This window comes from Camellia sinensis, chromosome 1 (genome assembly GCF_055761805.1).
Source record: "Camellia sinensis isolate YWXY chromosome 1, ASM5576180v1, whole genome shotgun sequence".
Taxonomy (NCBI): Eukaryota; Viridiplantae; Streptophyta; class Magnoliopsida; order Ericales; family Theaceae; genus Camellia; species Camellia sinensis.
The window spans coordinates 2,117,599-2,141,425 of record NC_138961.1 but is presented as its reverse complement, the minus strand read 5'-3'; the positions used below and the strand labels follow the sequence as shown (position 1 = coordinate 2,141,425).

General features: G+C 36.8%; 2 protein-coding genes across 7 annotated transcripts in view; both read left to right on the top strand.

Annotated features, from left to right (window-relative positions):
• Nucleotides 1-12,021, top strand: part of LOC114300722 (gamma-tubulin complex component 2) — a 19,769-nt gene extending 7,748 nt beyond the window's left edge. For all 6 annotated transcript variants that reach the window (XM_082922477.1, XM_082922485.1, XM_082922486.1 and 3 more), the window contains 11 exons: nucleotides 1,614-1,733; nucleotides 1,854-1,907; nucleotides 2,680-2,763; nucleotides 2,854-2,928; nucleotides 3,020-3,151; nucleotides 4,100-4,225; nucleotides 4,306-4,413; nucleotides 4,637-4,699; nucleotides 4,878-4,952; nucleotides 11,316-11,509; nucleotides 11,590-12,021. In XM_082922477.1, coding sequence (XP_082778603.1) covers nucleotides 1,614-1,733; nucleotides 1,854-1,907; nucleotides 2,680-2,763; nucleotides 2,854-2,928; nucleotides 3,020-3,151; nucleotides 4,100-4,225; nucleotides 4,306-4,413; nucleotides 4,637-4,699; nucleotides 4,878-4,952; nucleotides 11,316-11,509; nucleotides 11,590-11,716 — 1,158 coding nt within the window. In that variant the 3' untranslated portion in view covers nucleotides 11,717-12,021. The remainder of the gene's footprint in view (nucleotides 1-1,613; nucleotides 1,734-1,853; nucleotides 1,908-2,679; nucleotides 2,764-2,853; nucleotides 2,929-3,019; nucleotides 3,152-4,099; nucleotides 4,226-4,305; nucleotides 4,414-4,636; nucleotides 4,700-4,877; nucleotides 4,953-11,315; nucleotides 11,510-11,589) is intronic.
• Nucleotides 11,965-23,827, top strand: part of LOC114300726 (aspartic proteinase 36) — a 25,994-nt gene continuing 14,131 nt past the window's right edge. The window contains exons 1-4 of the mRNA XM_028245584.2: nucleotides 11,965-15,703; nucleotides 17,385-17,514; nucleotides 17,629-17,870; nucleotides 19,605-19,829. Of these exons, the coding sequence (XP_028101385.2) occupies nucleotides 15,480-15,703; nucleotides 17,385-17,514; nucleotides 17,629-17,870; nucleotides 19,605-19,829 (821 nt within the window). The 5' untranslated portion in view covers nucleotides 11,965-15,479. The remainder of the gene's footprint in view (nucleotides 15,704-17,384; nucleotides 17,515-17,628; nucleotides 17,871-19,604; nucleotides 19,830-23,827) is intronic.

The following is a 23,827-nucleotide window of genomic DNA, read 5'->3' as shown; positions in this document are numbered from 1 at the left end:
GGGCCGCTCAGGACGGAGGCAAGAAGAAGAGACCTGTAGCAGAGTAGAGAAGAGAAATCCCACTGTGGGTGTGGTGGTTTTTTTTTTTTTTTTTTTTTTTGTGTGAAGTAATTGTGGATCGGGGTTGAGCCCGGAGATGAATAAAATATGGTGTGTGCAAATTTGCAAATGGTGTGGGTGTTTTTTGTTTTTGTTTTTGTTTTGAAAAGAAGAGATAAAAAAAATAAAATAATAATAATAATAAATAAATAAAAAAATAAAGAAACAAAGTAGTAAAGTGGAGGATGTTGGGGCGATGCTGTCATGTGCAAAAACAGTGATGCTGTCATGTGCTTTTTCCAGCCCTAATAACTAGGGTTTAGTACTGTATGGTCCTGGTGGAAAGAAAAATATATATATAAGGTAAAGAAGGTTTGGGCGGTGGAAAATATGATAATGGTTTTGAGTGGAGGATATTTTAGAATAGAAAAGGTTATATAATATATTTCTCTCTCCAATGTCCCCAAAAGCTGTCCGAGCATTCTTTTATTTCTATTAACTAAGCTTGGGTCCTCATCCTTTGGCAATACCCTTGGAACATGCTCTGTCGGAGGATGGTGCAAAAGGTGAGACTGAGTCAAAGCATGAGAAGAAGAAGGGGAAGCAACACATACAACAACAGCCGAAGACGAAGACACAGGAGCACAAGTGGCCCCCATCGTTAAGCTCCAAGAAGTCGCCGTCTCCACCGGCGAAGAAAATGAGGACGTCCTCCTCGATCTGAAAGCGAAGCTCTATAGATTTGACAAAGAAGGAAATCAGTGGAAAGAGCGAGGTGTTGGTACAGTCAAGCTTCTCAAGCACACCCAAACGAGTAAAGTTAGGCTTGTTATGCGACAATCCAAGACTCTTAAGATATGCGCCAATCATCTCGTCCTTCCTTCGATTTCGATACAAGAGCACGCTGGAAATGATAAATCAGGTGTTTGGCACGCCACTGATTTTGCTGATGGAGAGGTAAAAGAGGAGTTCTTTTGCATTCGCTTTGCCTCTGTTGAGAACTGTAAAACTTTCAAAGAAAAGATGGAAGAAGTTGCTCAATCTCAAGAGAAGTTCCTCTCTCTCTCTCTTAGATACACATCCATGGTGAGTTCGACTGAGCCACGGCACAAAGAAGAAGAAGAAGAGGAAGGTATGTGTAGAGAATTTTAGCAGACTAGGTTGAGGTCCGGCGGGCAGCTAAGGTGAGGTTGCCGCCCGCCGGGGAAGCGAAAATATTAGGTTCTAAACCTGCTCTGATACCATGTAAAAAAAAAATTGATAGAGAGAAAATAAATTGTATGTATTATTGATTGATATGTTTATTGATATTTATTACAATGATTCATGATTCCTATATATAGAAGAGAGGATGTGGGAAGAGAATAGGTGAGTGTGTAGTAGGTATGGAGTAGGTGAGGAGTAGGTGAAGTAGGTGAGTGTGTAGTAGGTGGTAGTGGTAGGTGTGTAGTAGGTGAATTTTAACATTGTTGCTTTATGGTTCACTCATTTTTTTTTTCTTTTTCCAAAATTGTTTGTTGATCTTTATCTGGTGATGTTAATTCAACCGCTTGACTAGCTAATTATTTTGGCAGGTCTCTGTGTCAGAAAATTCAAAGTTGATGAGCTTTGGTGCAAATCATCATTATCTTGAGTGTATAAAAGCTGCTTATGAGTTTGCCAGTGGTGAGCTCCTAAATCTTATAAAAGAAAAGGTGTGGTACAGTTTATTCAACTAAACATACTTGCACATTTTCCTCATAATTGTTTTTGTTTCTATTCATATCAATGTCATCAATAGTGAGTGTTTTTTCTTTCTTTGTTTGTTTGTGTAGTATGACCTAATGGGAAAATTGCGGTCTATAAAGCACTATCTTCTTCTTGATCAGGTTTGTATGTCAGTGAACTAATAAGTAGAAGTCCCATGTGATGAATTATTGAGTAAAATTTGGAAAAAATGAGCTTGTTCTTCTCGCTCTCTCTGGGTTTAGATGGGAAGTGGGCTTAGTCTACTTATGAATAATAGGTTATGAGAACCCATTTAATTTTGGAGGTGCTAGGTGTAGGTATGTGTAGTGTGGCGGTTGGTCGTGAATATCTGGGAAGATGGTGGCTAGAGGAAGATGATAGGATCATTAGAGGCGTACACACATAAATTGGAAATGATAATTTAGTGGGTCCTTTTAGGGGGACTTTGGGGGCCAAAAGCTGATATGCTTTATTTGCAGACTATATGGTCAAAGGCATTGGTCTAATTTTTTGTGATCAATGCGGGAGCTTCTATTTCCACACATCACATTATCTCAGTTCACAACTTATTTATGAATATTTGATTCAGAAGTTGATTTCCAATTAGTTTTGTTCGGAAATCAACTTCTGAACCAAAGATACAGCCGAACCAAATAGTTTTGTTTAAAAGTTGATTTTCGAACCAAATAGTTTTATCCGGAAGTTGATTTCTGAACCAAAAAAAAAAAGGAGTACACTGAGAGGAAATGATTTGTGGAATAGAAGTTCCCCAAACATGCACACCTTTAGGAACTGCGATCCTAAAGATTATAGATAAGAGGCATTTATAGTTTCTATTATGGGAAATTGATTTAGGGTTTAGGCCATGGCATTCTGGAACTCAATTCTATGTTGTTATGATTGGCCCAACAGGGTGATTTCTTGGTTCATTTTATGGATATAGCTCGAGATGAGCTCTTGAAGAAGCCCGATGAGATTTCTGTTGAGAAGTTGCAGGTTTGGTTATTTTTCTTTCATTTTGTGGCTAATTGTGTATTCTTTCCTTGATTTACATGCATTTTTTTTAATATATGATTCCTTTAATAGTCTCTGCTAGACCTTGCTTTGCGCACCACAGCAGCTGCAGCAGATCCTTGCCATGAGGACTTAATATGTTGTGTGGTTAGTGGCTGATTCTCCATGTACTAATATGACTATGATATGAAGTTGAATATCCTATTCTTATTTCATGAATTTATCATTTTGCTTTCAGGAAAGATCTACTTTGATAAAAAGTTTGAGCATGCTCAAAGATCTTCAAATCAATCGGGCTGTTTCTGATAGTAGTGATTTAGAGGAACCAGTGTGCATTACTGGCCTGGAAACATTTTCTTTGAGTTATAAGGTCTCTGCTTTTTCTTGAATCTTCTCAAAGACAATGCTCTTTTGGCTTTGCAGATATGTAACATTACTGCAATGTTAATCTCCTATCGTGAATGTAACAAAATTACCAAGTATTTTGTTCAGCCCTGCTTGTCAAATGTATTTAATGGATAGGTTGTGTTGGTTGTCTCTTTGTGTGGGTTATCTTTGCCCTAGATTCTCCTTGTTCATACCATTTGAAATGAAGCTTGTTTCCTGTTTCTATGTTGAGATGAATGAATGGTGTTACGACTAGCAAGGAAAGATAAAAGAAGAAATGAATCCATAGGGAAGGAAGTTTGAAGTGACTAATTGAAGGTGCAACGAGGGAACACCATTTGAGGTGGTATGGTCATGTGCATCATAGACCAATTAATGTGCCTGTAAGGAGGAGTGATTTGATCCATGTGGAGATGACAAAAGAAATAGAGGAAGGCCAAGGAGAACATGCGCTTAGGTGATAAGAAATGACAAGATTACGTTAAATTAAGGCCTAGTTTGGGAAGACTAAATAAGTGCACTTTTTGACTTTTTATGAAATATGGGTTGGGTTTGGGTTGGGTTTGAAGTGATGTGTTAGAGAGGTGATGTGACTTAAATAAGATGATGTGACTTAAATAGGATAGTGACTTTTTAACTTTTTGTCTTTTTTCAATCATGCCAAACTTGACCTAAATTGAGAGTATGACTTTGAATAGAATCAATTCGAGGAAATGGATCCAAGTACCCTGCTACCCCAAGTAATTGAAATAAAGGCATGTTGAATTGAGTATCTAGTAGTAGCTGAGATTGTTGCTGATCTTGGTGAGAACAAGTTTGAGTGAGAAATTGTGTCAGCATCGGCATGGCACCTGCGCTTAGCAGGATGTGTTCTGGTCTGTAGTAGGTGGTTGTCATCAATAAGTTCATTGATGTTTATTTCATGTTTCAGGTTCAATGGCCATTGTCCCTTGTTATATCAAGAAAAGCCTTAACAAAATATCAGCTGATATTCCGCTTCCTGTTTCATTGTAAACATGTGGATCGCCAGCTTTGTGGGGCATGGCAAATACATCAAGTATGGAGCAGAAATCTGTATCATAATTTGTGAATATTGGCTCCTTTTGTTTGTCTAATTTTACTGCAATCTGATTGTAGGGTGTGCGTGCTGTTAACACAAAAGGAACTGCAATCTCTCGGTCATCTTTGCTGTGTCGTAGTATGCTTAAATTTATTAATAGCCTTCTACACTATCTAACATTTGAGGCATGTTTTACCCCTCTTCTTCTCCTCATTTTTATTTTTTAAATATATTTTTTCTTGCAGGAATGATAGCAATTATGAATTACTGCACCTGAAGCAAATAGATTTAATGTCTCTTATCGACTTCTAATTTGTATTTGTTTGTCAGAGAGTAGGAACTTTGCATAACTAATCTAAAATATTTCTTCAAGGAATTTTGAGGTCCTTAGGGATATTGTGTTTTCAGGTTCTTGAACCCAACTGGCATGTGATGCATAACAGACTACAAACTGCAAAGAGCATAGATGATGTATATATGCACTCTCTTACTGGTTTTGATGTATCCTAGTTGTTCAATTTCATAAAACCAAAAAAGAAATAGAACTTTGTTTCTATATTTGTCTCAATTAATAGACTGACAAAGCTTCAAATCATCAAATTCTCTTTTTGTGTTTTGCCTAATACTTTTGACTCCTTATGTGAAACAGGTTATTGAATACCATAATTTTTTCCTTGAGAAGTGTCTAAGGGAATGCTTGCTTCTTTTGCCCGAAGTTCTTAAGGTTAGTTTTGATTTTTATCATCAGTGTAAAGGATAAAGTTTCTTTGCTTAAGATCATATTTTATTAAGCTTTCTGTTTGATATATGCCATTTGAAAATTTTATATTTTGAACTTTTGAACTAGATTATCAAAACATGTCTTTGTCCCAAAGTTTCAATGCTTGGATGAAGTTTTGAGAATTCAACCTTCCTAAATTGAAGTTGAAGCTATATATAGAATTTGAAACCTTACTCCGAGAATGTACAACTGAGAGGGTGCCTCAGAACCAGTTTTATGTGTGCAAGTAATGTAAGATTGCTAGTTTCAGTAATACATGTAGACCTATGAAGCATGGATACGGATATGGATACGATACAAATACCATGATATGACAAGATCTTAAAAAAAGGGATACTCAAAGAATGGTGAGAAATCCTTCTTTAGGAATTAGATATTAGTTTAAGAGCCTTAGTCAGTTTGCTCTTCTTCTTCTTCTATTTTATTTTTTTCTCTGTAGGTTTTATAAAAATTTCATTTCTGTTAGCATATTATATTAAGTGATAGCATTTTATATTCGCCGAAAGGCACACTAGGGTCTGTCTGTAATCACTGTAATCAGCACTCAGGGATAGCACTCAGGGATCATCTTGTAAATTGCATTTCTTGTAAACCCTAATCTTCTTTTATAAATAGGGGGTGATATTCTATCATTCCCCAAGCTGGTTACCCAAGCTTCATGGTATCAGAGCAGAGCTCTAGGGTTAGGGTTCAAAACCGTACCTAGTTGGATCATCTGCTTCGTCGATCTTCAGCCACCGTCTTCATCAGCCGATTGGATCATCTGCTTCGTCTTCGTTGATCTCCTGCTTCGCCGATCTCCTCAGGTCCTCAGCTCGTCTTCGTCTCCTCAGCTCTGTCGTCTCCGTCACTCGTCGCCCTCTTCGTCTCCGTCAGCTCTGTCGTCTCCGTCACTCGTCGTCCCTCGTCGTCCCTCGTCGTCCTCACTGTGGTATACTCTCCGACTCTAGTCTATCTATAAATATATAGATATATATATATAAATAGCCTGATATATATATATTTATATATAAATAGCCTGATATATATATATTTATATATAAATATATGTATATATCCTGATATCTACATAAATTAATCAAAAAAAAAAAAAAAAAAAAAAAACAAAAAAAAAAACAAAAAATCAAAAAAAAAAAAAAAAAACAATCAAAAATAAAATAAAATAAAAAAAAAATAAAAAAAAAAAACAAAAAAAAAAACAAAAACAAAAACCAAAAAAAAAAATAAAAAAAATAAAAAAAAAATGGTTTCTTAATTTTGTTATATCTTTATAGTGGTCATTGTGCCTGTTATATCACTACCACCTTCCAGGTTTGTGATTACCCCTAGTTGTGTTGCGGGTTCGGTAGTATTGTATCCATGACAGACTCCACCAGTGTGTCTCCTTCTTCTCAAACACCAAAGAGTGAGAGTCCCATTCTACCTACTGCCATGATTGAGAATCCCAACCCTAGTCTGAAAATCACCACCTCTCTATTTAATGGTCAGAACTACCTAGCATGGTCCCAAAGTTTGACTATGTTTTTGAAGAGCAGAGGGAAGATGGGATATGTTGATGGCAGGATACAGGCCCCTAGTACCACTGACTCAAGTTATGAACAATGGGAGATTACCAACTCTTTAATTATGAGTTGGCTTATCCATTCGATGATTCCAGAACTTGGTGAGGGCTACTTGTCTATGGAGACTGCCCAGGATGTTTGGGAGGCTGTGGCTGTTACCTATTCCCGCAAAGGGAATTTTTCACAGGCATTTGAGTTGCGCCGCTTTATTGAGAGCACACTTCAGGGGGAGCAAACTGTTCTTCAGTACTTCACTTTCCTCACCAACGGCTGGAAACGCCTTGATCACCTGGAAGACTATAAGCCCGTTTGCCCTACTGATTCTATCGGGTACAAGAAGTTCATCGCACGGGAACGGGTCTTTAAATTTTTGGCCGGCCTAAATGTGGAGTATGATCCAGTTAGGGGTCGGGTTCTGAGTATGGATACTCTTCCTTCACTTCAGGAGGCATTTTCCTATGTACAAAATGAGGAGAGTCGCCGGTCTGCTATGATGTCCCCTGTCTCTACTGACCGTTCCGCATTACTGTCTACTCCTCGAGATGGCCTCAGCCTGCCTCATCCGTCTGCTGCTAAGGAGTCTGTATTTTGTGATTATTGCAAGAAGCCGCGGCATACTCGTGAGACGTGTTGGAAGCTTCATGGGACTCCCTCCGGGGGTCGCAGTGATAGGTCTGGTTCTCGAGGAGGTCGGTCAGGTCCATCTAGGGGACGTGGTTCCTATTCCCGGGCTCATCAGTCTAGTGCCGTTGATACCCTTGATACTACTTCTACTTCTGTTACCCAAGCTTCTGATACTGAGCTGGAGGATGCTTTGCGCCAATTGTTGGACCGCCGATCTTCTACTGCTCTCAGTACCGCTTCCTCGTCCTTTGCCCGCTCAGGTAACTTAGCATCTTCTCCTTGTGCTTTTCTGTGTCATACATCTTTGCCTTGGATTATTGATTCTGGTGCCTCAGATCATATGTCTGGCTCCGCTGATCTTTTCTCTGTCTATAAGCCCTCTTCAGGTCAGGACAAAGTTAGGATTGCCGATGGAACTGTTTCTTCCATTTCTGGCAAAGGTTTAGTCCAAGTCACTCCTACCATACATCTATCTTCTGTTCTCCATGTCCCCAAGTTTTCTGTTAATCTATTATCCTTAAGTCGTCTTACCCAGGATTTGAATTGTCGTGTGACGTTTTTTCCTGATCATTGTCTTTTTCAGGACCTTGTCACGGGGAGGACGATTGGCAGTGGTAGTGCAGCAAATGGTCTCTACTTCCTAGATCAACCGGACAAACTTGCTTATTCTTCCACCACGTCTTCTACTACCCCCGCTGATGTATGGCTGTGGCATCGGCGTCTTGGGCATCCCTCCTTTCATTTACTTAAGCATTTATTTCCTTCTAGTTTCGCAAATCATCATGTGTCTGACTTTCTTTGTGAGTCTTGTCAACTTGGAAAACAACATAGAGCTTCTTTTGCTCCCAGTTTGAATAAAAGTTTTGTTCCTTTTTCATTAATACATTCTGATGTTTGGGGTCCCTCTCGTGTTCTGTCTGTGAAAGGTCATCGCTGGTTTGTTACATTTATTGATGATTTTTCTCGTGCTACTTGGGTGTATCTCATGAAAGATAAAAGTGAGGTTTTCTCTGTGTTTCGCACTTTTCATAAGATGATTTGTACTCAGTTTGGGGCCACTATCAAAATCTTTCGTTCTGATAATGGCGGGGAATACATCGATTCTGGGTTAGGACAATATTTCTCTACTCATGGCATTATCCATCAGACCTCTTGCACAAATACCCCTCAACAGAATGGGGTGGCCGAACGCAAAAATCGGCATCTTCTTGACATGGCTCGGTGCATGTGTTTTTTTATGCATGTGCCTCGACCCTATTGGGGCGACGCTGTTCTCACCGCTGCCCATCTTATTAATCGTCTCCCTACCCAGGTCTTGGCCAAACAGGCTCCGCTTCACGTCCTCCTCGGTTCTCAGTCCTTGTTTTCTATTCCTCCTAAAATATTTGGTTGTGTCTGTTTTGTCCACAATCACTCTCCCTCTCGTGGTAAGTTGGACCCTCGCTCCCTCAAGTGTGTTTTCCTTGGTTACTCTCCTACTCAAAAGGGGTATAAATGTTACCACCCTTCGTCTCGTAAGTGGTTTGTGTCCATGGATGTCACTTTCTTTGAATCCCAGTCCTATTTCTTGTCCTCTCCGGTGTCACCGTCCTCATTTCCGGGGGAGCCTTGGTGTGAAGTGAGTCCTGTGCCTCCTATGGTGGAACCAGTTGTTCTTGCACCACCCTCTACTACTGTGCTTCCTATGGTGGAACCAGTTGTTCTTGAACCCCCCTCTTCTACTAGGACTATAGAACCCACTGTCACCAAGAATACGGACGGGCATGTTTATGTCCGGGACATAGACAGAAAACAAGTTAACTGGATACACGGGACCGTTTCTGCTACCCCACTGCCATCGCCTGCTTCTGATGAGAGTCGAGGTAATTTTGAATCTCTCGAGTCCATTGATCTTGATGTTCCTATTGCCAAGAGGAAGGGTGTGAGATCTTGTACTCAACATCCTATCTCACAGTTTGTATCATACTCTCATTTGTCATCCTCATATAGAGCGTTTGTGTCCAATATTTCCTCTGTTAGCATTCCTAACCATTTTCAGGATGCTCTTGCTACCTCTGAATGGAAACTAGCCATGATTGAGGAAATGAAAGCACTTAGGAAGAATGGCACTTGGGAATTGACTGAGTTACCTCCGGGCAAACGACCTGTGGGATGTAAATGGGTATATACTGTGAAACACAAAGCAGATGGGTCTATTGAGCGTTACAAGGCAAGACTTGTGGCAAAAGGGTTTACTCAGACATATGGCATTGATTATCAGGAGACCTTCGCACCCGTGGCTAAAATGAATTCAGTCAGAATACTTCTCTCTCTAGCAGCTAATCTAGATTGGCCGCTTTATCAGTTTGATGTCAAGAATGCTTTTCTCCATGGTGACCTCGAAGAAGAAGTATATATGGACATTCCTCCGGGTTTTGAGGATCATCAAACAGAAGGCAAAGTATGCAAACTTCGGAAGTCATTATATGGTCTCAAACAGTCTCCAAGGGCTTGGTTTGAGAGATTCACTCAGGCTATGATTAAATATGGCTTCAAACAAAGTCAGGCAGATCACACATTGTTTGTGAAACATTCCTCACACGGTAAGACTACAGCACTTATTGTTTATGTAGATGACATAGTTCTTACAGGCAATGATAGTGGGGAAATACCTCTGTTGAAGAAATATTTAGCTAAAGAGTTTGAAATCAAAGACTTGGGCAGCTTGAAGTATTTTCTGGGCATTGAAGTTGCTCGCTCTAAGGATGGGATATTTATTTCACAGAGAAAATATGTGCTTGACCTGTTGAAGGAAACTGGGATGCTTGGTTGCAAGGCATGTGCCACCCCCCTGGAACCCAATCAGAAATTAGGGGATGATGAAGGAGGAGAAGTTGTGGATAAGGGGAGCTATCAACGATTAGTGGGAAAGCTCATTTACCTCTCTCACTCCCGTCCTGATATTGCTGTTGCTGTCAGTATAGTTAGTCAGTTTATGCATGCTCCTCATCAGATTCACCTTGAGGCTGTCATGAGAATCTTGAGGTATTTGAAGTCTGCTCCTGGTAAGGGTCTGTATTTTTCAAAGTATGATCATCTTCGTGTAGAAGCCTATACAGATGCTGACTGGGCTGGGTCAGTAACTGATAGGAGATCAACTTCAGGGTATTGCACATTTGTTGGCGGCAACCTAGTTACTTGGAGGAGTAAGAAACAGAATGTGGTTGCCAGGTCAAGCGCAGAAGCTGAGTTTAGAGCTATGGCACAAGGTGTGTGTGAACTTTTATGGATCAAATTATTGTTGCATGATCTAGGTATTGATCAGACGGACTCCATGCGGTTATACTGTGACAATAAGGCCGCCATCAACATCGCTCACAATCCAGTTCAACATGACAGGACAAAACATGTTGAGATTGATCGCCACTTCATTAAGGAGAAACTCACTAGTGGTATCATTTGTACTCCCTTTGTCCAGTCAGGTGAACAACTTGCTGACATTCTCACCAAGGGAATTGGGAATAAACCATTTCATGACATCGTAGGCAAGCTGGGCATGATAGATATCTTCGCACCAGCTTGAGGGGGAGTGTTAGCATATTATATTAAGTGATAGCATTTTATATTCGCCGAAAGGCACACTAGGGTCTGTCTGTAATCACTGTAATCAGCACTCAGGGATAGCACTCAGGGATCATCTTGTAAATTGCATTTCTTGTAAACCCTAATCTTCTTTTATAAATAGGGGGTGATATTCTATCATTCCCCAAGCTGGTTACCCAAGCTTCAATTTCAATATTAAGTCTAAACTTGTTTATATTGCTCTTGTTCTTTTTCCTAACATTTAAAAGTTTATATGCAAAAGTATCATATGCAAGTTTAATTGCTTAGTTAATTGTTGAAATTTGATTTTAGTATCAAGTCTAAATTGTTTTATATTGCTCTTGTTCCTGCTCTACGAATTGTTTACTTTAGGGTTCAACTCTCACTTTAGTTTCTGTCTTTAAATTTTTCTAGTTGATTTTTCTGTTGTTATTGAGCTAGAAAGTTACTAATTGAGTTGGCATGGCTCAGAATTTCTATCCATTTTTCCTTCATTTATTTGGTGCTTCGGTTTATATCCCAAGTTTTCTATGTGCAGAAAGTGGAGAGGCTGAAATCTATCTGCCTTCAGTATGCAGCAGCAACTCAGTGGTTGATTTCATCTTCCATTGACATTCCCAAGCTTGATACTACATCCTCTGAAAAATTCAAGCAAATGAAAATAAGAAAGCCATCATCATCTCAGGCACTGAAGTTAGCCACTGAAAATGCAGCGGTCACTGATTCTGTTCTGTAAGGATAAATCACTAGTGCAACTCTCTCTCTCTCTCTCTCTTTCTCTCTCTCATTAATATGCTGTGAATAATCTGCAGGAAATTTGAGAGGGAATTTAATTCTGAGCTTGTGAGTCTCGGGCCAATTTTGAGCAGCAGTTCTCAAGCCGAGCCATATTTAACTCATCTTGCTCAGTGGATTCTCAGTGTTGGAAGGGACCAGTAAGTTAGTTCTGACACTTTGCTCCATCGTTTTTTGCGTGTAGACAATATAATGTAAGATGCCTTGCTTGCATTTGACTGTATGTATAGGATAGAGAAAGTTTTGTCCCTTGTTTGATTCTTGAGATTATGGTGATGATATGTGACTCGGTACTTGGCTGCTGATGCATACCAGCCAGGCTGGCCTTGCTAATTTTGGTTTTTCTGACTTTTAGACGTGTAATATGTATTTCACTGAGGCTAGGGTTCTAGTTCTTCTCTTGATTTTTTTTTTAATTTTTACAGCGAGCACCAACTATTTCACTTCTACCATAAATCTCTTCCCTTCTCTCATAAAAAATAAAAAATAAAATAAAAAAAGGAATCAAAATTTGAAAAACAGTAAATCAAATCTCTCCCCTTCTCTCTCATAATAGAAGGAATTAAAATTTGATAAACAGTAAATCAAACAATAATAAAGGTCGAGAGAAAACCATAAAAAAGATATGCATGTAGTGTGATGATATCAGAGTATTATCATAGGTCTATGGGTTGGACTGGGTTGATTGTGGACTGTACCTCCTCTCTCACAGGCTCTTACAAAAGAAGTCTGATGCACCAAGTTCGTAAGGGGGTTTAGACAAAAGGAGAAGATAGAAGAGATTAGGTTTAAATTAAAGTTACGTTTTGCATGTGGCCAACTTATATGTAACACATTCCTCTCTCTCTCTCTCTCTCTCTCTCTCTCTCTCTCTCTCTATTGGAGGAATAATTTTGGTAAGTCATATTCAATGGGGGCCAGCCATGTTGAATTGCATGCTTGTGCAATAAAGGTTACCAGACATGTCTTACAGGTGGTTTGTAGGTTGGGGGGACGATAGGTCTCTCCATGTTTTTGTCACAAGAGTCATCATCAAACCAACATGGGGCTAGATGGCCGAGTGACCAACGCTTGGCCTGGTGGTCAGCCAGATTGCTGAGCTGGTGGGCAGCGTCAATCGACTTGTTTGACTTCACAGTCAGTGACCCCATGGGTCGACTTGTCAAGAACAGGCCAAGCTGGGTCTGTAGGCTAAGTCCATTGGTCTAAGGTAGGTAGGTCAGGCCCACAACAATTTGTATATATTACAATGTATGAGGTCAATCAAGCTTCAGAACACACGCACAAACATACACGTGAGAAATTGACTTGGATTTACTGGTTTTTCTTGGCAACTCAGATGGTCTCAAATATACAAAAAGGGCATGCAATTATCAATTCCTTTCATGATGTGCAGATGTATTTCTACAATAGTATATTTTGACAATTGGATTAAAAGTTAACTTTTTAGTTTTTTGGTTTTTTTAGGTCAAATTATTTTTCTATATTTTTAATATATTTTAAAGAAAAGTCAAAAAAAATTTAAAAAATTAATTTTTAGCTTACTTCGCAAAATAGGCCACAATCGATGTAAACCAAAACCAAGTGGAAATGTTAGGGATTCTAATGTTTTATCAAATGTCTCACAAGAGTGGGATTCACATCATGTGAGTTTCACACTCATGTGAAATATTTGGTGGAATATTTGATAAAATATTTGAGGTACTAGAAAAAATATATCCAGAGAGAAGAGAATAGTCAAACAAACACACGATGCATGGAATGGTATTAAAAGCCAACATGACATGGACTTGATCCTCACTCCTATATGGCCAAAATTAATTAATCTCAAATAATTAAATTAATTCTGAAATGACTCTCTCTTATATTTGTTTTTGTTGTCGAGAATACAATTTCTTTAACATTGTTAGAAAAAAAATAGTTATAAGAATTTTATAAATGCTACTTACGTATTATTTAAATTGATGAAAATTTGTTTTGAGATGTGTAAATGTTTTGAAAAAGGTCAGCTCTTGACAAACATTGTTGTAATTCAAATATTAAAGTGGCTTGTCAAAAGGTTCAACCATGGATGTACAAACCGACAAAATCCATCTATATATATATATATACATGTGAAATTATGCTACATTTGTCCATACACAATTTCTTTTTGACACTAACATGATTAATCATATGACACCAACCTTTATTTTAATTACATACAATTTTTTTACTAATTTGATTATTTTATATATTAATTTCTGAAATATTCAATTAATTTATAAATTTTGTGTTCAAGATTTAAAATAAATAATATGTTTTATAAAAAAAAAATGTGGTACATTTATTTTCTTTTGTTTGAAAACATTAAAATTGTATTTTTCTCATTTTATATTTTTATTTTATTCAATCCATTTAAAGCAATTATTAAATTAATTAGATTAAGACTTCTCAACTATTAACAAATTTTACTTTATTTCTTTCAGACATAAAATTGTATATATTCACCCTTCAATTATAAAATCATTATAATTTTTTATTCTCAAAATGATTTGAAAAAAAGAAATAGAGTGAAATGAATTAAAATATATGAATTGATAAATGAAAGAGTAATGTGGTAATGATTGAATTCATGAAGACTAATATAAGAATATAGAAATCACACGTGGAATGAGATATAGATATTTCACAAATAGTAAATTTCACTTTATATGAGACATTTGTGTTTAGCTTTTATACACAAACTTACAAATATTGTAAGGTAAATTATAAATATTCATCAAATATTCTAAGATAAATTATAAATATATTTCTTGAGATTTACTTAAAATACAGATGCCAATTTGTGATTCGAAAAATTACAAATATTTATTGTCATAATTTTTTAATTAATAGAATTAACTGAAAAAATAAAATCCATAACTTCTCTCATATATAATGATTAAATTTTTTGAATTATTAATTGAAATAAATTTATAATATCATTAAAAAATATTAATTGACTTAATAATTTATTAATAAAAAGGATAATTTATTATAAAATTAAAAATTTTAAAAAGTGAGATGTAATTTTTAAAATTATAAAAAATAAATTATATTTTAAATAAATCTGAGAAAGTAAGAAATTAATCAGCTTGTTTGGTTTGTGAATTTTGAATTCACTTTTTATAAAAATGAAACTTTTTATTTTATGTATTTCTTTATTTTCACTGAATTTTTTTAGTATTTTAAATATATATATTTTTAATTTTTAGATATACTTAACATAAATACACTTAAAAAGTATAATATTTGTAAATTTTTTTTAAAAAAAAATTCACTAAATATCAAAAATATAAAAATTCAGTATATTTTTTTTTATATTTTTGTATATTTATTGATTTTTTAAAATATAATTTAAAAAAAATAAAAAAATAAATTAAAATTTTAAAAATATTCATTAAAAATATAAAAAAGATTATAAAAAATAAAAAATTTGTGAGGTTGACATTAGATTCAAAGGGACGTGGCAAAAAGTTGTGAGAGAAATGGGGGTAAGAAAAGAAAAGTACAGAGAGATGGTGGTCACCAGAAATATAGGCAGGCAAAGTAGTAGTAATATACCAAACAACCCTCTGCGGTTTATCGTTGACAACGCACAAAGAGCCCTTGTCAATATATATATATATTCGTCTTTGTTTTCATCTTCCAATTTGTTCCCATTCGGCTTTCGTCTTCTTTCTCTCTCTCACCGACCCAACCGAGGCGGACGCGATTTCTTCCTTCAATCTCCGCCTCTTCCGCTAACCCATTCTTTTCCGAACCCATATATAAATTGAAAAAAATAACAAAAACCCAAATCAATTTTTGATTCAGATTCAGATTCAGATTCAGATTCAGATTTGTATGTGTATTTATAGTTGTATATGTGGGATACTATACTCCAATGATGGATCTCAGAAGAGGGTGCTTGGTGGTGCTGGGTTCGTTGTTTATTTTGCTTCCAAATTTGGTGTCGGCGAATGTTGTGTTTAAGGTGCAGAGCAAATTTGCGGCGGCGCGTGAGAGGACATTGCCTTCGTTGAAGGCTCATGACGATCGCCGCCATGGAAGAAGGCTAGCCGCTGTCGATCTCCCTTTGGGTGGCAATGGAAGCCCTACTGATACCGCGTTAGTTCTCTTTCTCTCTCTCTCTCTCTCTCTCTCTCTCACTATATATATACATATACATATACGTGTCAAATTATCATGTGGGTTTATTGCGAATTTTATTAGCTTTAAATTGTGTGATTGTTTTTGGGTGTCTAATTTTTATTTTGTTTAGGTTAGATTTTACATTTATTTAAATTATGATATGGGTTTATTGTCAATTTCATTAAAGCTTTAAGTTGCGTTATTATAGTTGATATTATGGTGGTTAGATTTATTTTTATTATATATATATATATATGGCAAAGTTATTATAAAATGATTTAAGTAGTCTCATGATTTTGGAAGGGGGAAGTAGAGGTAGAACGGGGTGGTGGGTTTTTCATCTGAACTCCCCATTTTGCAGGGGGTGGCGTGGAGTCTGGGGTTTGAAATGGAGCTGGAAATAGGGCAGGATCAAGCTTCTAGGTTCTGAGGTGTCATTTGAAATTGATGATAGAGGCCTTTTTATTCTCCAGAAGGTAGACAAAAACATGGGTTGTAGTTATTGGTGGTCGCTTGAGCTATGAATAGTTTGGTGAAGTAGTTAAGAAGGTGAGAAAGTTGTCTGATAATAATGATAAAAAGGTGGATGAGAAGATCAATAACTGCACTAGTCTTTAGAAAATTGAATTGAAGAAATCGACTAATTTGGGGAGGGAGGAGATTCATGAAGCTATTAAGGGGAAAAAAAAAAAAAAAAAAGGAGAAAACCTATCTTCTAGCAAGGAAAAGGAACTAAAAAGGCTTCAATGTAGGGTTAATTATGAAGGGAAGGGAAGAAAGGGAGTGAGGTTTGGTGGGGTAGTGTGGTGTGGAGAATAAGGTTGAGCATTCCCATGTTGGAGGAGAGATTTTAGATATGAAGAAAAATTTTAGCGCTTTATTTCACTCTCCAGTGAACCCCTAACCCCTGGTCCATTCTACTTACAACTGTATATGGCACATTCTCTAATACAATTTCTTTATTGATGAACAATTTTTTTTTTACAAGATTCATAGTTTTATTAGATTTTTGAATTGTTTGTTTTGTACTTCGTGCTATGGGTTGGCTATGTGTATTGTAACCATATAGTAATATGGAGATGGTAAAATCTTCAGCCTATTGTTGAAAACTAGAATTAAAAATTTCAGCACTCATTCTGTAATCTATACTACACAAATCCCCCAATGCGTAGCGCAGGTTTTCCTAGTTATTATTATATATAAATACATGTAATGGCATCTAATATTTATTCTTGATGCTATTTATATATTTGTAGACTTTGAGGTCTACATTTAATTGCCTTGTTTTTCTTTAGAGCTATGTAATTAATGTTCGTCTACTTCTTGTTTTCAAAATTCCAATGTAAGAGTAAAGTAAACAAAATGAAAATTCAATTTATGTAAGCTGAATAATTGCAATCAGCTCAATTGAGTGGAATATTTATTTTATTTTATTTTTCCTGATGTTGTCTGAAAAATGAGAGGTTTCTCAATTAAAAGCAGAGAATTTGGCTTCCCTTAGCATTTTTTATTGTTTTTGTTTGTGTTTTATTTTAATTTGCTGCTTCTTTCAGTGATATTTAAATACGCATTTACTTATACATGCATGTATATTTGTAGTGTATATGTATTTATTGAAGTGTAGGTTTTATTTGGATGATTTGGCTGATTGATTTAGGCTCTACTACACTAAGATTGGAATTGGAACTCCTCCGAAGGACTATTATGTGCAGGTAGATACAGGAAGTGACATTATGTGGGTGAATTGTGCTGGCTGTGACAAATGTCCTACTAAAAGTGACCTCGGCGTATGCCTCTTCTTTTACTTGGATGTGAATCTTTTTATTGTAGGATCAGAAACTTTAGGTTTCCAAATATTATGATGTTTTAAAAATATTTTGTTGTGGTTACTATATTAACAGGTAGAACTGAGACTCTATGATCCGAATGGCTCCACAACTGGAACATCGCTTACTTGTGACCAAGATTTTTGCATTGAGACATTCAACCCTTCTGGTTGCACGGTTGGGTCAGCTTGTCCATATGGTGTTACTTACGGAGATGGGAGCTCAAGCATGGGATACTTTGTTAAAGATAATATACAATTGGATCGAGCTTCTGGAAACCTTCAAACCACACCCATGAATGGTAGTGTAGCGTTTGGGTGAGTTCACGTTTCTACGTTTGAAGTGTAGTTCAACATATACATGCACACATACAGATTTCTGTGCTTGGCCTCAATTTCTCATGATCGCAATATGCATCAAATAGCCACAGAACACCTCTTGATGAAATGGCATGATGATCAGGCTGGTGATCTATACGAATGTTCTTCTGGCTAACTAGCAACTCAAACAAGCCTTAGTTTTACATTGGAGGAGATGCCTTATTTTCATTCCTGGTCTATTTGCATCTAATCATATGTACTTCTCTCAATTCATTTTCTCAAATGGCTTGAAATGTGACATGTCAATATATCATCTAACTCGTGTATGGGTTTGCTACAACTAATCATTAATTTGACAAGATCTGACCATATTGGGGTTTAGAGGTTTTAGTAGGCGAAGAAGATTTACATCTTCATCAGAACCTTGTAAGGTGATGTCATAATGCTGTAGGTTACTTTGTTTTGCATCTAGGGCCTATTGCAATCAACCTGATTAGGTGGAGAGCAGGGTTTTCCACTAATATATATTAATGTTTGATGGTTTATGGAAACTTAGAATTAAGCTACCTACAATTGTGTTTTTTTGGTGGGTTAAGGTAGCAAAGAGCTAATAGGGTTTGGTTTGACGAGGTAGAAGAAAGATTTTGAGCTTGGGTTGGTTTCTAAAATGTCAAAGTTGCAGGCCTTGTAGAGAATTTAGGCTGGATAATGAAATCAAGTTTTTCGAGTGCGGATAAAAAGGCCTAAAGGTAAGACAAAGTGTTTAAGTTAGTTTAGGAATTGATTTTGTGCTGGTTTGAGGATGAAAAGTGTATTATTTCAGGTTTGTTTGGGTCTAAGTGTTAGTGTTAGATGCTGAAAGGGGATTTTTCTTTTTAATCAGCGAAAAGGGGATTGTTCTTGGACTGTGAATAGTAACCCAAGAATAGTAAACTTTTTTCTAGTGTAGAGAAGAAGTCGATGAATGAGAAAAAGGCTTGTCCTCGCAAGGGTTAGGCAAAATCTCATGAACTGTATAATACATTCTCCAAAACTCAACCCCTTGAATACAAGAACTGCATATGTAAACCAACAATGTTAGCCCATTGTTCAGAGCTCTTGCACTTAATTAGGAGGTCAAGAGTTCGACTCTCCCCACCTACTTGTGGGTTTATTCCCTTGGTTTTGGGGTGTCTTTTTTACACTTAGAGAGTTTATATAATTTGTGATTTGTGTTTTCATTGATGAGTCATTGTAACTGAGATACATAATAATAATAAGGTGTTGGAATGTGTCCCACATCGCTTGGTGTTGCTCCATCTGTGCTAGTTATAAGGTTTTAGTTTCCCTCTCCTTAATACCTGGGTTTTAAGGAGAAGTGTGGGTTGGGCTTTTCAACTGTGTCATATGTTCTTTTGATGTTATAGAAGTTCCTTTGTTTATTCTACCCAAATAAATTTAATCCCTGCACATGTTTGGCTCATTCATATAGAGTGCCCACACTTGAGGCAGCGTCGATGATCTTGATAGTTAAGTTAAACCTTTGTAACAACTTAAGCTTTTAGATGAAATGGTCATTAACAAGTTAGATTTATTAGTGAAATCTATATTACCTTTGACATGTTCTTTCAAGTTTCAAATATGTGTGCCTTGCTTAGGTCTGATTAGTGTTGAAAACTTGATAATTATTTAGCACAGTTTATGTACAATGTTTCTTTTATTCCTTATATAAATATTTCTGATCTAAGACAGGTGTGGAGCTAAACAATCCGGTCAGCTGGGTTCATCTTCTCAAGCACTTGATGGCATCCTTGGTTTTGGACAAGCAAATTCTTCCATGATATCACAGCTTGCATCGGTTGGAAAGGTTAAAAAAATGTTTGCACATTGCTTGGATGGTACTAATGGAGGTGGAATCTTTGCTATTGGACAACTGGTGGAGCCAAAACTAAACTCAACTCCGTTGGTCCCAAACCAGTATGTGATTTTACATCATGATTTCTAATTTGCAATGAAACTATGAGATATTTTAATTTTGGGATGAGTTTTGTCTTCATTACAAAATTGGTATTTGAAATACTTTCTGCATCCTTTTGGTGGAATGGTAGTGGTTATTTAGCTTGGATTTTAGTATCTGACTCAAGTTCACCAAGTTGACGCTTTAAATTGTCTATTTCCCCTCATGTGGAGTAATATTAAAAGCATTTATAATATTCAATGACACTGTAAAATAACCAAAATACTGTCATACCAGCCATCACAAAGACTGTTGCTTTCCCTCTCTACCTCTGAACTCTCTTTCTGTGTCACTTAATTGCCTCACCATGATTAGAGATTATTGGTTGATGGCAACCGAAAGCAAATGACTCCATTTTCAACTATTGTGTCTATCTCTTTCCTATCAACCCAATTAAATTTATCACACAACCATGTGAACCACCATGGCAACACCACCACCTTGACCTCAATTTCATCAAAACACATCAACTCTGTATTTGAAGCTGCAATGGCTAGATATAATTAAATCAATGAGCTTTAGTTTGGACCACTAAGCTCCAATTTCTTGACTTCAAGTCTGAACCTTCTGCTCCCACTCTCTTTCCAAGCGATTAACAATCTAGACCTATCTTAGGCTCAACATTGATATGGTTTGTGAGATTAATTTAGCATGTAGGGGCTTTGTTTTTTAAACGAGTGGCTTTGTGCTTATGTTGAGACAAAAATTAAAAAGATAGAAGATTGAATCAATGGTGATGCATAATTTCTGCCATGGTTAACAGGAAATCAACCATCGTCTCCACCAACAGCACCAACACCTCCCACTTCTCCCTTGACCACCATAGGTTCCCCTTTCTATGTTTTTGGAGAAAAACTTTTCGTATTGTACACAATTTTTTTTTTTCTTCTTAGAGTTTCCATACTATTCGATACATCAGTAATCACTTACTGAATTTTGAACATTGATGTCTATACTGTCACACACTAAACCAAACCAAATTACTACTAAGAGAGAACAAAACTTAGGAGTGAGTAGACAATATCCCCTTTTATATAGATAATAGGTAGCTTACAATGGAAGCCTTGGAGGCACAAATATGGAAATAACAGCTATGGAAGCCTTGAAGGCACAAATATGGAAATAATAATAAGGAAATAACGGCTAATAAACCAATCAATATCCAATCACTCAAAATAATATTCTAGCAATACACAATCACCCAAGATATTATTCTAATACTCCCCCTCAAACTGGTGTGAAAATATCTTTCATGCCTAGCTTGCCAAGCACATCATGGAATGGTTTGCTTTCAATTCCCTTGGTGAGAATGTCTGCTAGTTGTTCACATGACTTCACAAAAGGAGTGCATATAGTGTGCCACTGGTGAGTTTCTCCTTAATGAAGTGGCGATCAATCTCCACATATTTCGTTTGGTCATGCTGAACCGGATTGTGAGCTATGTTAATAGCAACCTTATTGTCACAGTACAGTCGCATGTTCTTACTCCTCGAAGTAACTAAATTACCTCCAACAAAGGTACAATAACCAGATGTGGACCTTCTATCAGTTATTGATCCTGTCCAATCAGCATCTGTATAAGCTTCCACTCGAAGATGATCATGTTTGAAAAAATAGAGACCCTTTCCTAGAGAAGATTTTAGGTATCTAAGGATGCGCATTACTACAACGAAGTGTGACTCATGAGGAGTATGCATGAACTGGTTAACCACATTTACTGCTACAAAAATGTCAGGACAAGAATGAGATAAGTAAATGAGTTTGCCTACTAGTCTTTGATAACTCTCCCTATCAACAATAGCTCCTCCACTATTATCACTAAGTTTCTGGTTTGGCTCCAATGGTGTATCACAAGCCTTACTCCCAAGCATCCTAGTTTCTTTTAACAAGTCAAGAACATATTTCTTCTGACAAATGAAAATTCGATCCTTGGATCGGGCAACCTCAATACCTAGGAAATGCTTCAGATTTCCCAAGTCTTCTATTTCATACTCGCTTGCCAGATATTTCTTCAACCGGGGTGTTTCCTCAGTATCATCTCCTGTAAGTACTATGTCATCCACATAAAAATGAGATCTGTAGTCTTACCATGTGAAGAATGCTTCACAAACAAAGTGTGATCAGCCTGGCTCTGTTTGAATCCATATCGGAGCATAGCCTGAGTGAATTTCTCAAACTAAGCCCTTGGAGACTGTTTGATACCATATAATGACTTCCAAAGTTAGTATATTTGACCCTTTGTCTGATGGTCCTCAAAGCCTGGAAGGATGTCCATATACACCTCTTTTTCTAGATCACCATGTAAGAAAGTATTTTTTACATCAAATTGATGAAGTGGCCAATCTAGATTAGCTATAAGAGAGAGAAGAATTTTGACTGAATTTATTTTAGCCACTGGTGCAAAGGTCTCTTGATAGTCTACTCCATAAGTCTGAGTAAAGTCCTTTGTCACTAGTTGAGCTTTGTAACGCTCAATTAAACCATCCACTTTATGCTTCACAGTATACACCCATTTGCATCCCATGGGTCTTTTGTCCTTAGGTAACTCAATTAATTCCCAAGTGTTATTCTTACGAAGTGTTTTCATTTCTTCTATCATGGCATGTTTCCATTCAGGGGTAGCAAGAGCATTTTAAAAATGATTAGGTATACTAATAGAAAAAACTTTGGACACAGGCTCTATAAGAAGGAGATAAGTTAGAATATGACACAAAGTTAGAAATCGGATGTTTAGTACAAGACCTCACACCCTTTCGTTGGGCAATAGGAATATCAAACTCAGTATACTCAGGAGGAATAAGTGTTTCAGAGTTGACTCTCATCAGAAGAAGATGGCAGTGGATGATCAAAAGTGGTCTCTTGTATGCAAGTAACTTTCTGTCAGTTTTTGTCCCTGACATAAACTTTTCCTTCCTTTAATTCATTAGATTTCGTATTTCCACCACTAGTAGCAAGGTCATCTTCTGTGTTCTCAACCACTGGGGATAAGCTAGGAACTGATATAGACCTAGGAATCCTTGCACACCAAGGTTTCCCTGAAGGGAGGGTTAGGACCTCGAGGAGGACTGTGACAAGAAATAGAATTGTGACTCAAAGAATATGATATCCATAGATACAAACTACTTACGAGATGGAGGATGGTAACATTTATAATCCTTTTGAGTAGGAGAGTAACCCAGAAAGACACTTCAGAGAGCGGGGATCAAATTTACAGCGAGAAGAAGCATGTTTGTAGACAAAACAGACATAGCCAAAGACTTTAGGAGGAATAGAGAAAACAGACTTAGAACCTAAGAAAACCTGGAGAGGAGATTTTTTGTGCAATACTTGGGTTGGGAGACGGTTGATGAGGTAGGCAGCAGTGAGAACTACATCTCCCTAGTAAGACCTAGGCATAGAAAAAGACATGCATCAAGCTATATCAAGAAGATTACGATTCTTGTGTTCCGTAACTCTATTTTGTTGAGGGATGTGTTGGTGCAAGAAGTCTGATGAATAATGCCATGGAAAAATAAATTGCTTGAGTAGAATCAATATACTCACCCAATTATTAGAATACAATATTTTACAACAACCCCAAATTGAGTACATATCATTTTGTGAAAATTACGAAACACAGAAAAAACTTCACTTTTGTCTTTCATAAGATACACCCAAATAGTGCGAGAAAAATCATCGATAATAGTAACATACCATCTATAACCTTTTAAAGATACAATACGAGATGGATCCCAAATATCAAAGTGAATTAAGGAAAAAAGTACTAAACTTTTATTAAAGCTTGGAGCAAAAGAAGATCTATGTTGTTTTCCAAGTTGACAAGACTCACAATGAAATTCAGAGATATTATTGTTTGTAAAAACAAAAGGAAATAAATGTTTAAGTAAAAGAAACGATGGGTGCCCATGACTCTGATGCCACAGCCACAAGTCTACCTTGGTGGTTGGAAACTTGATGG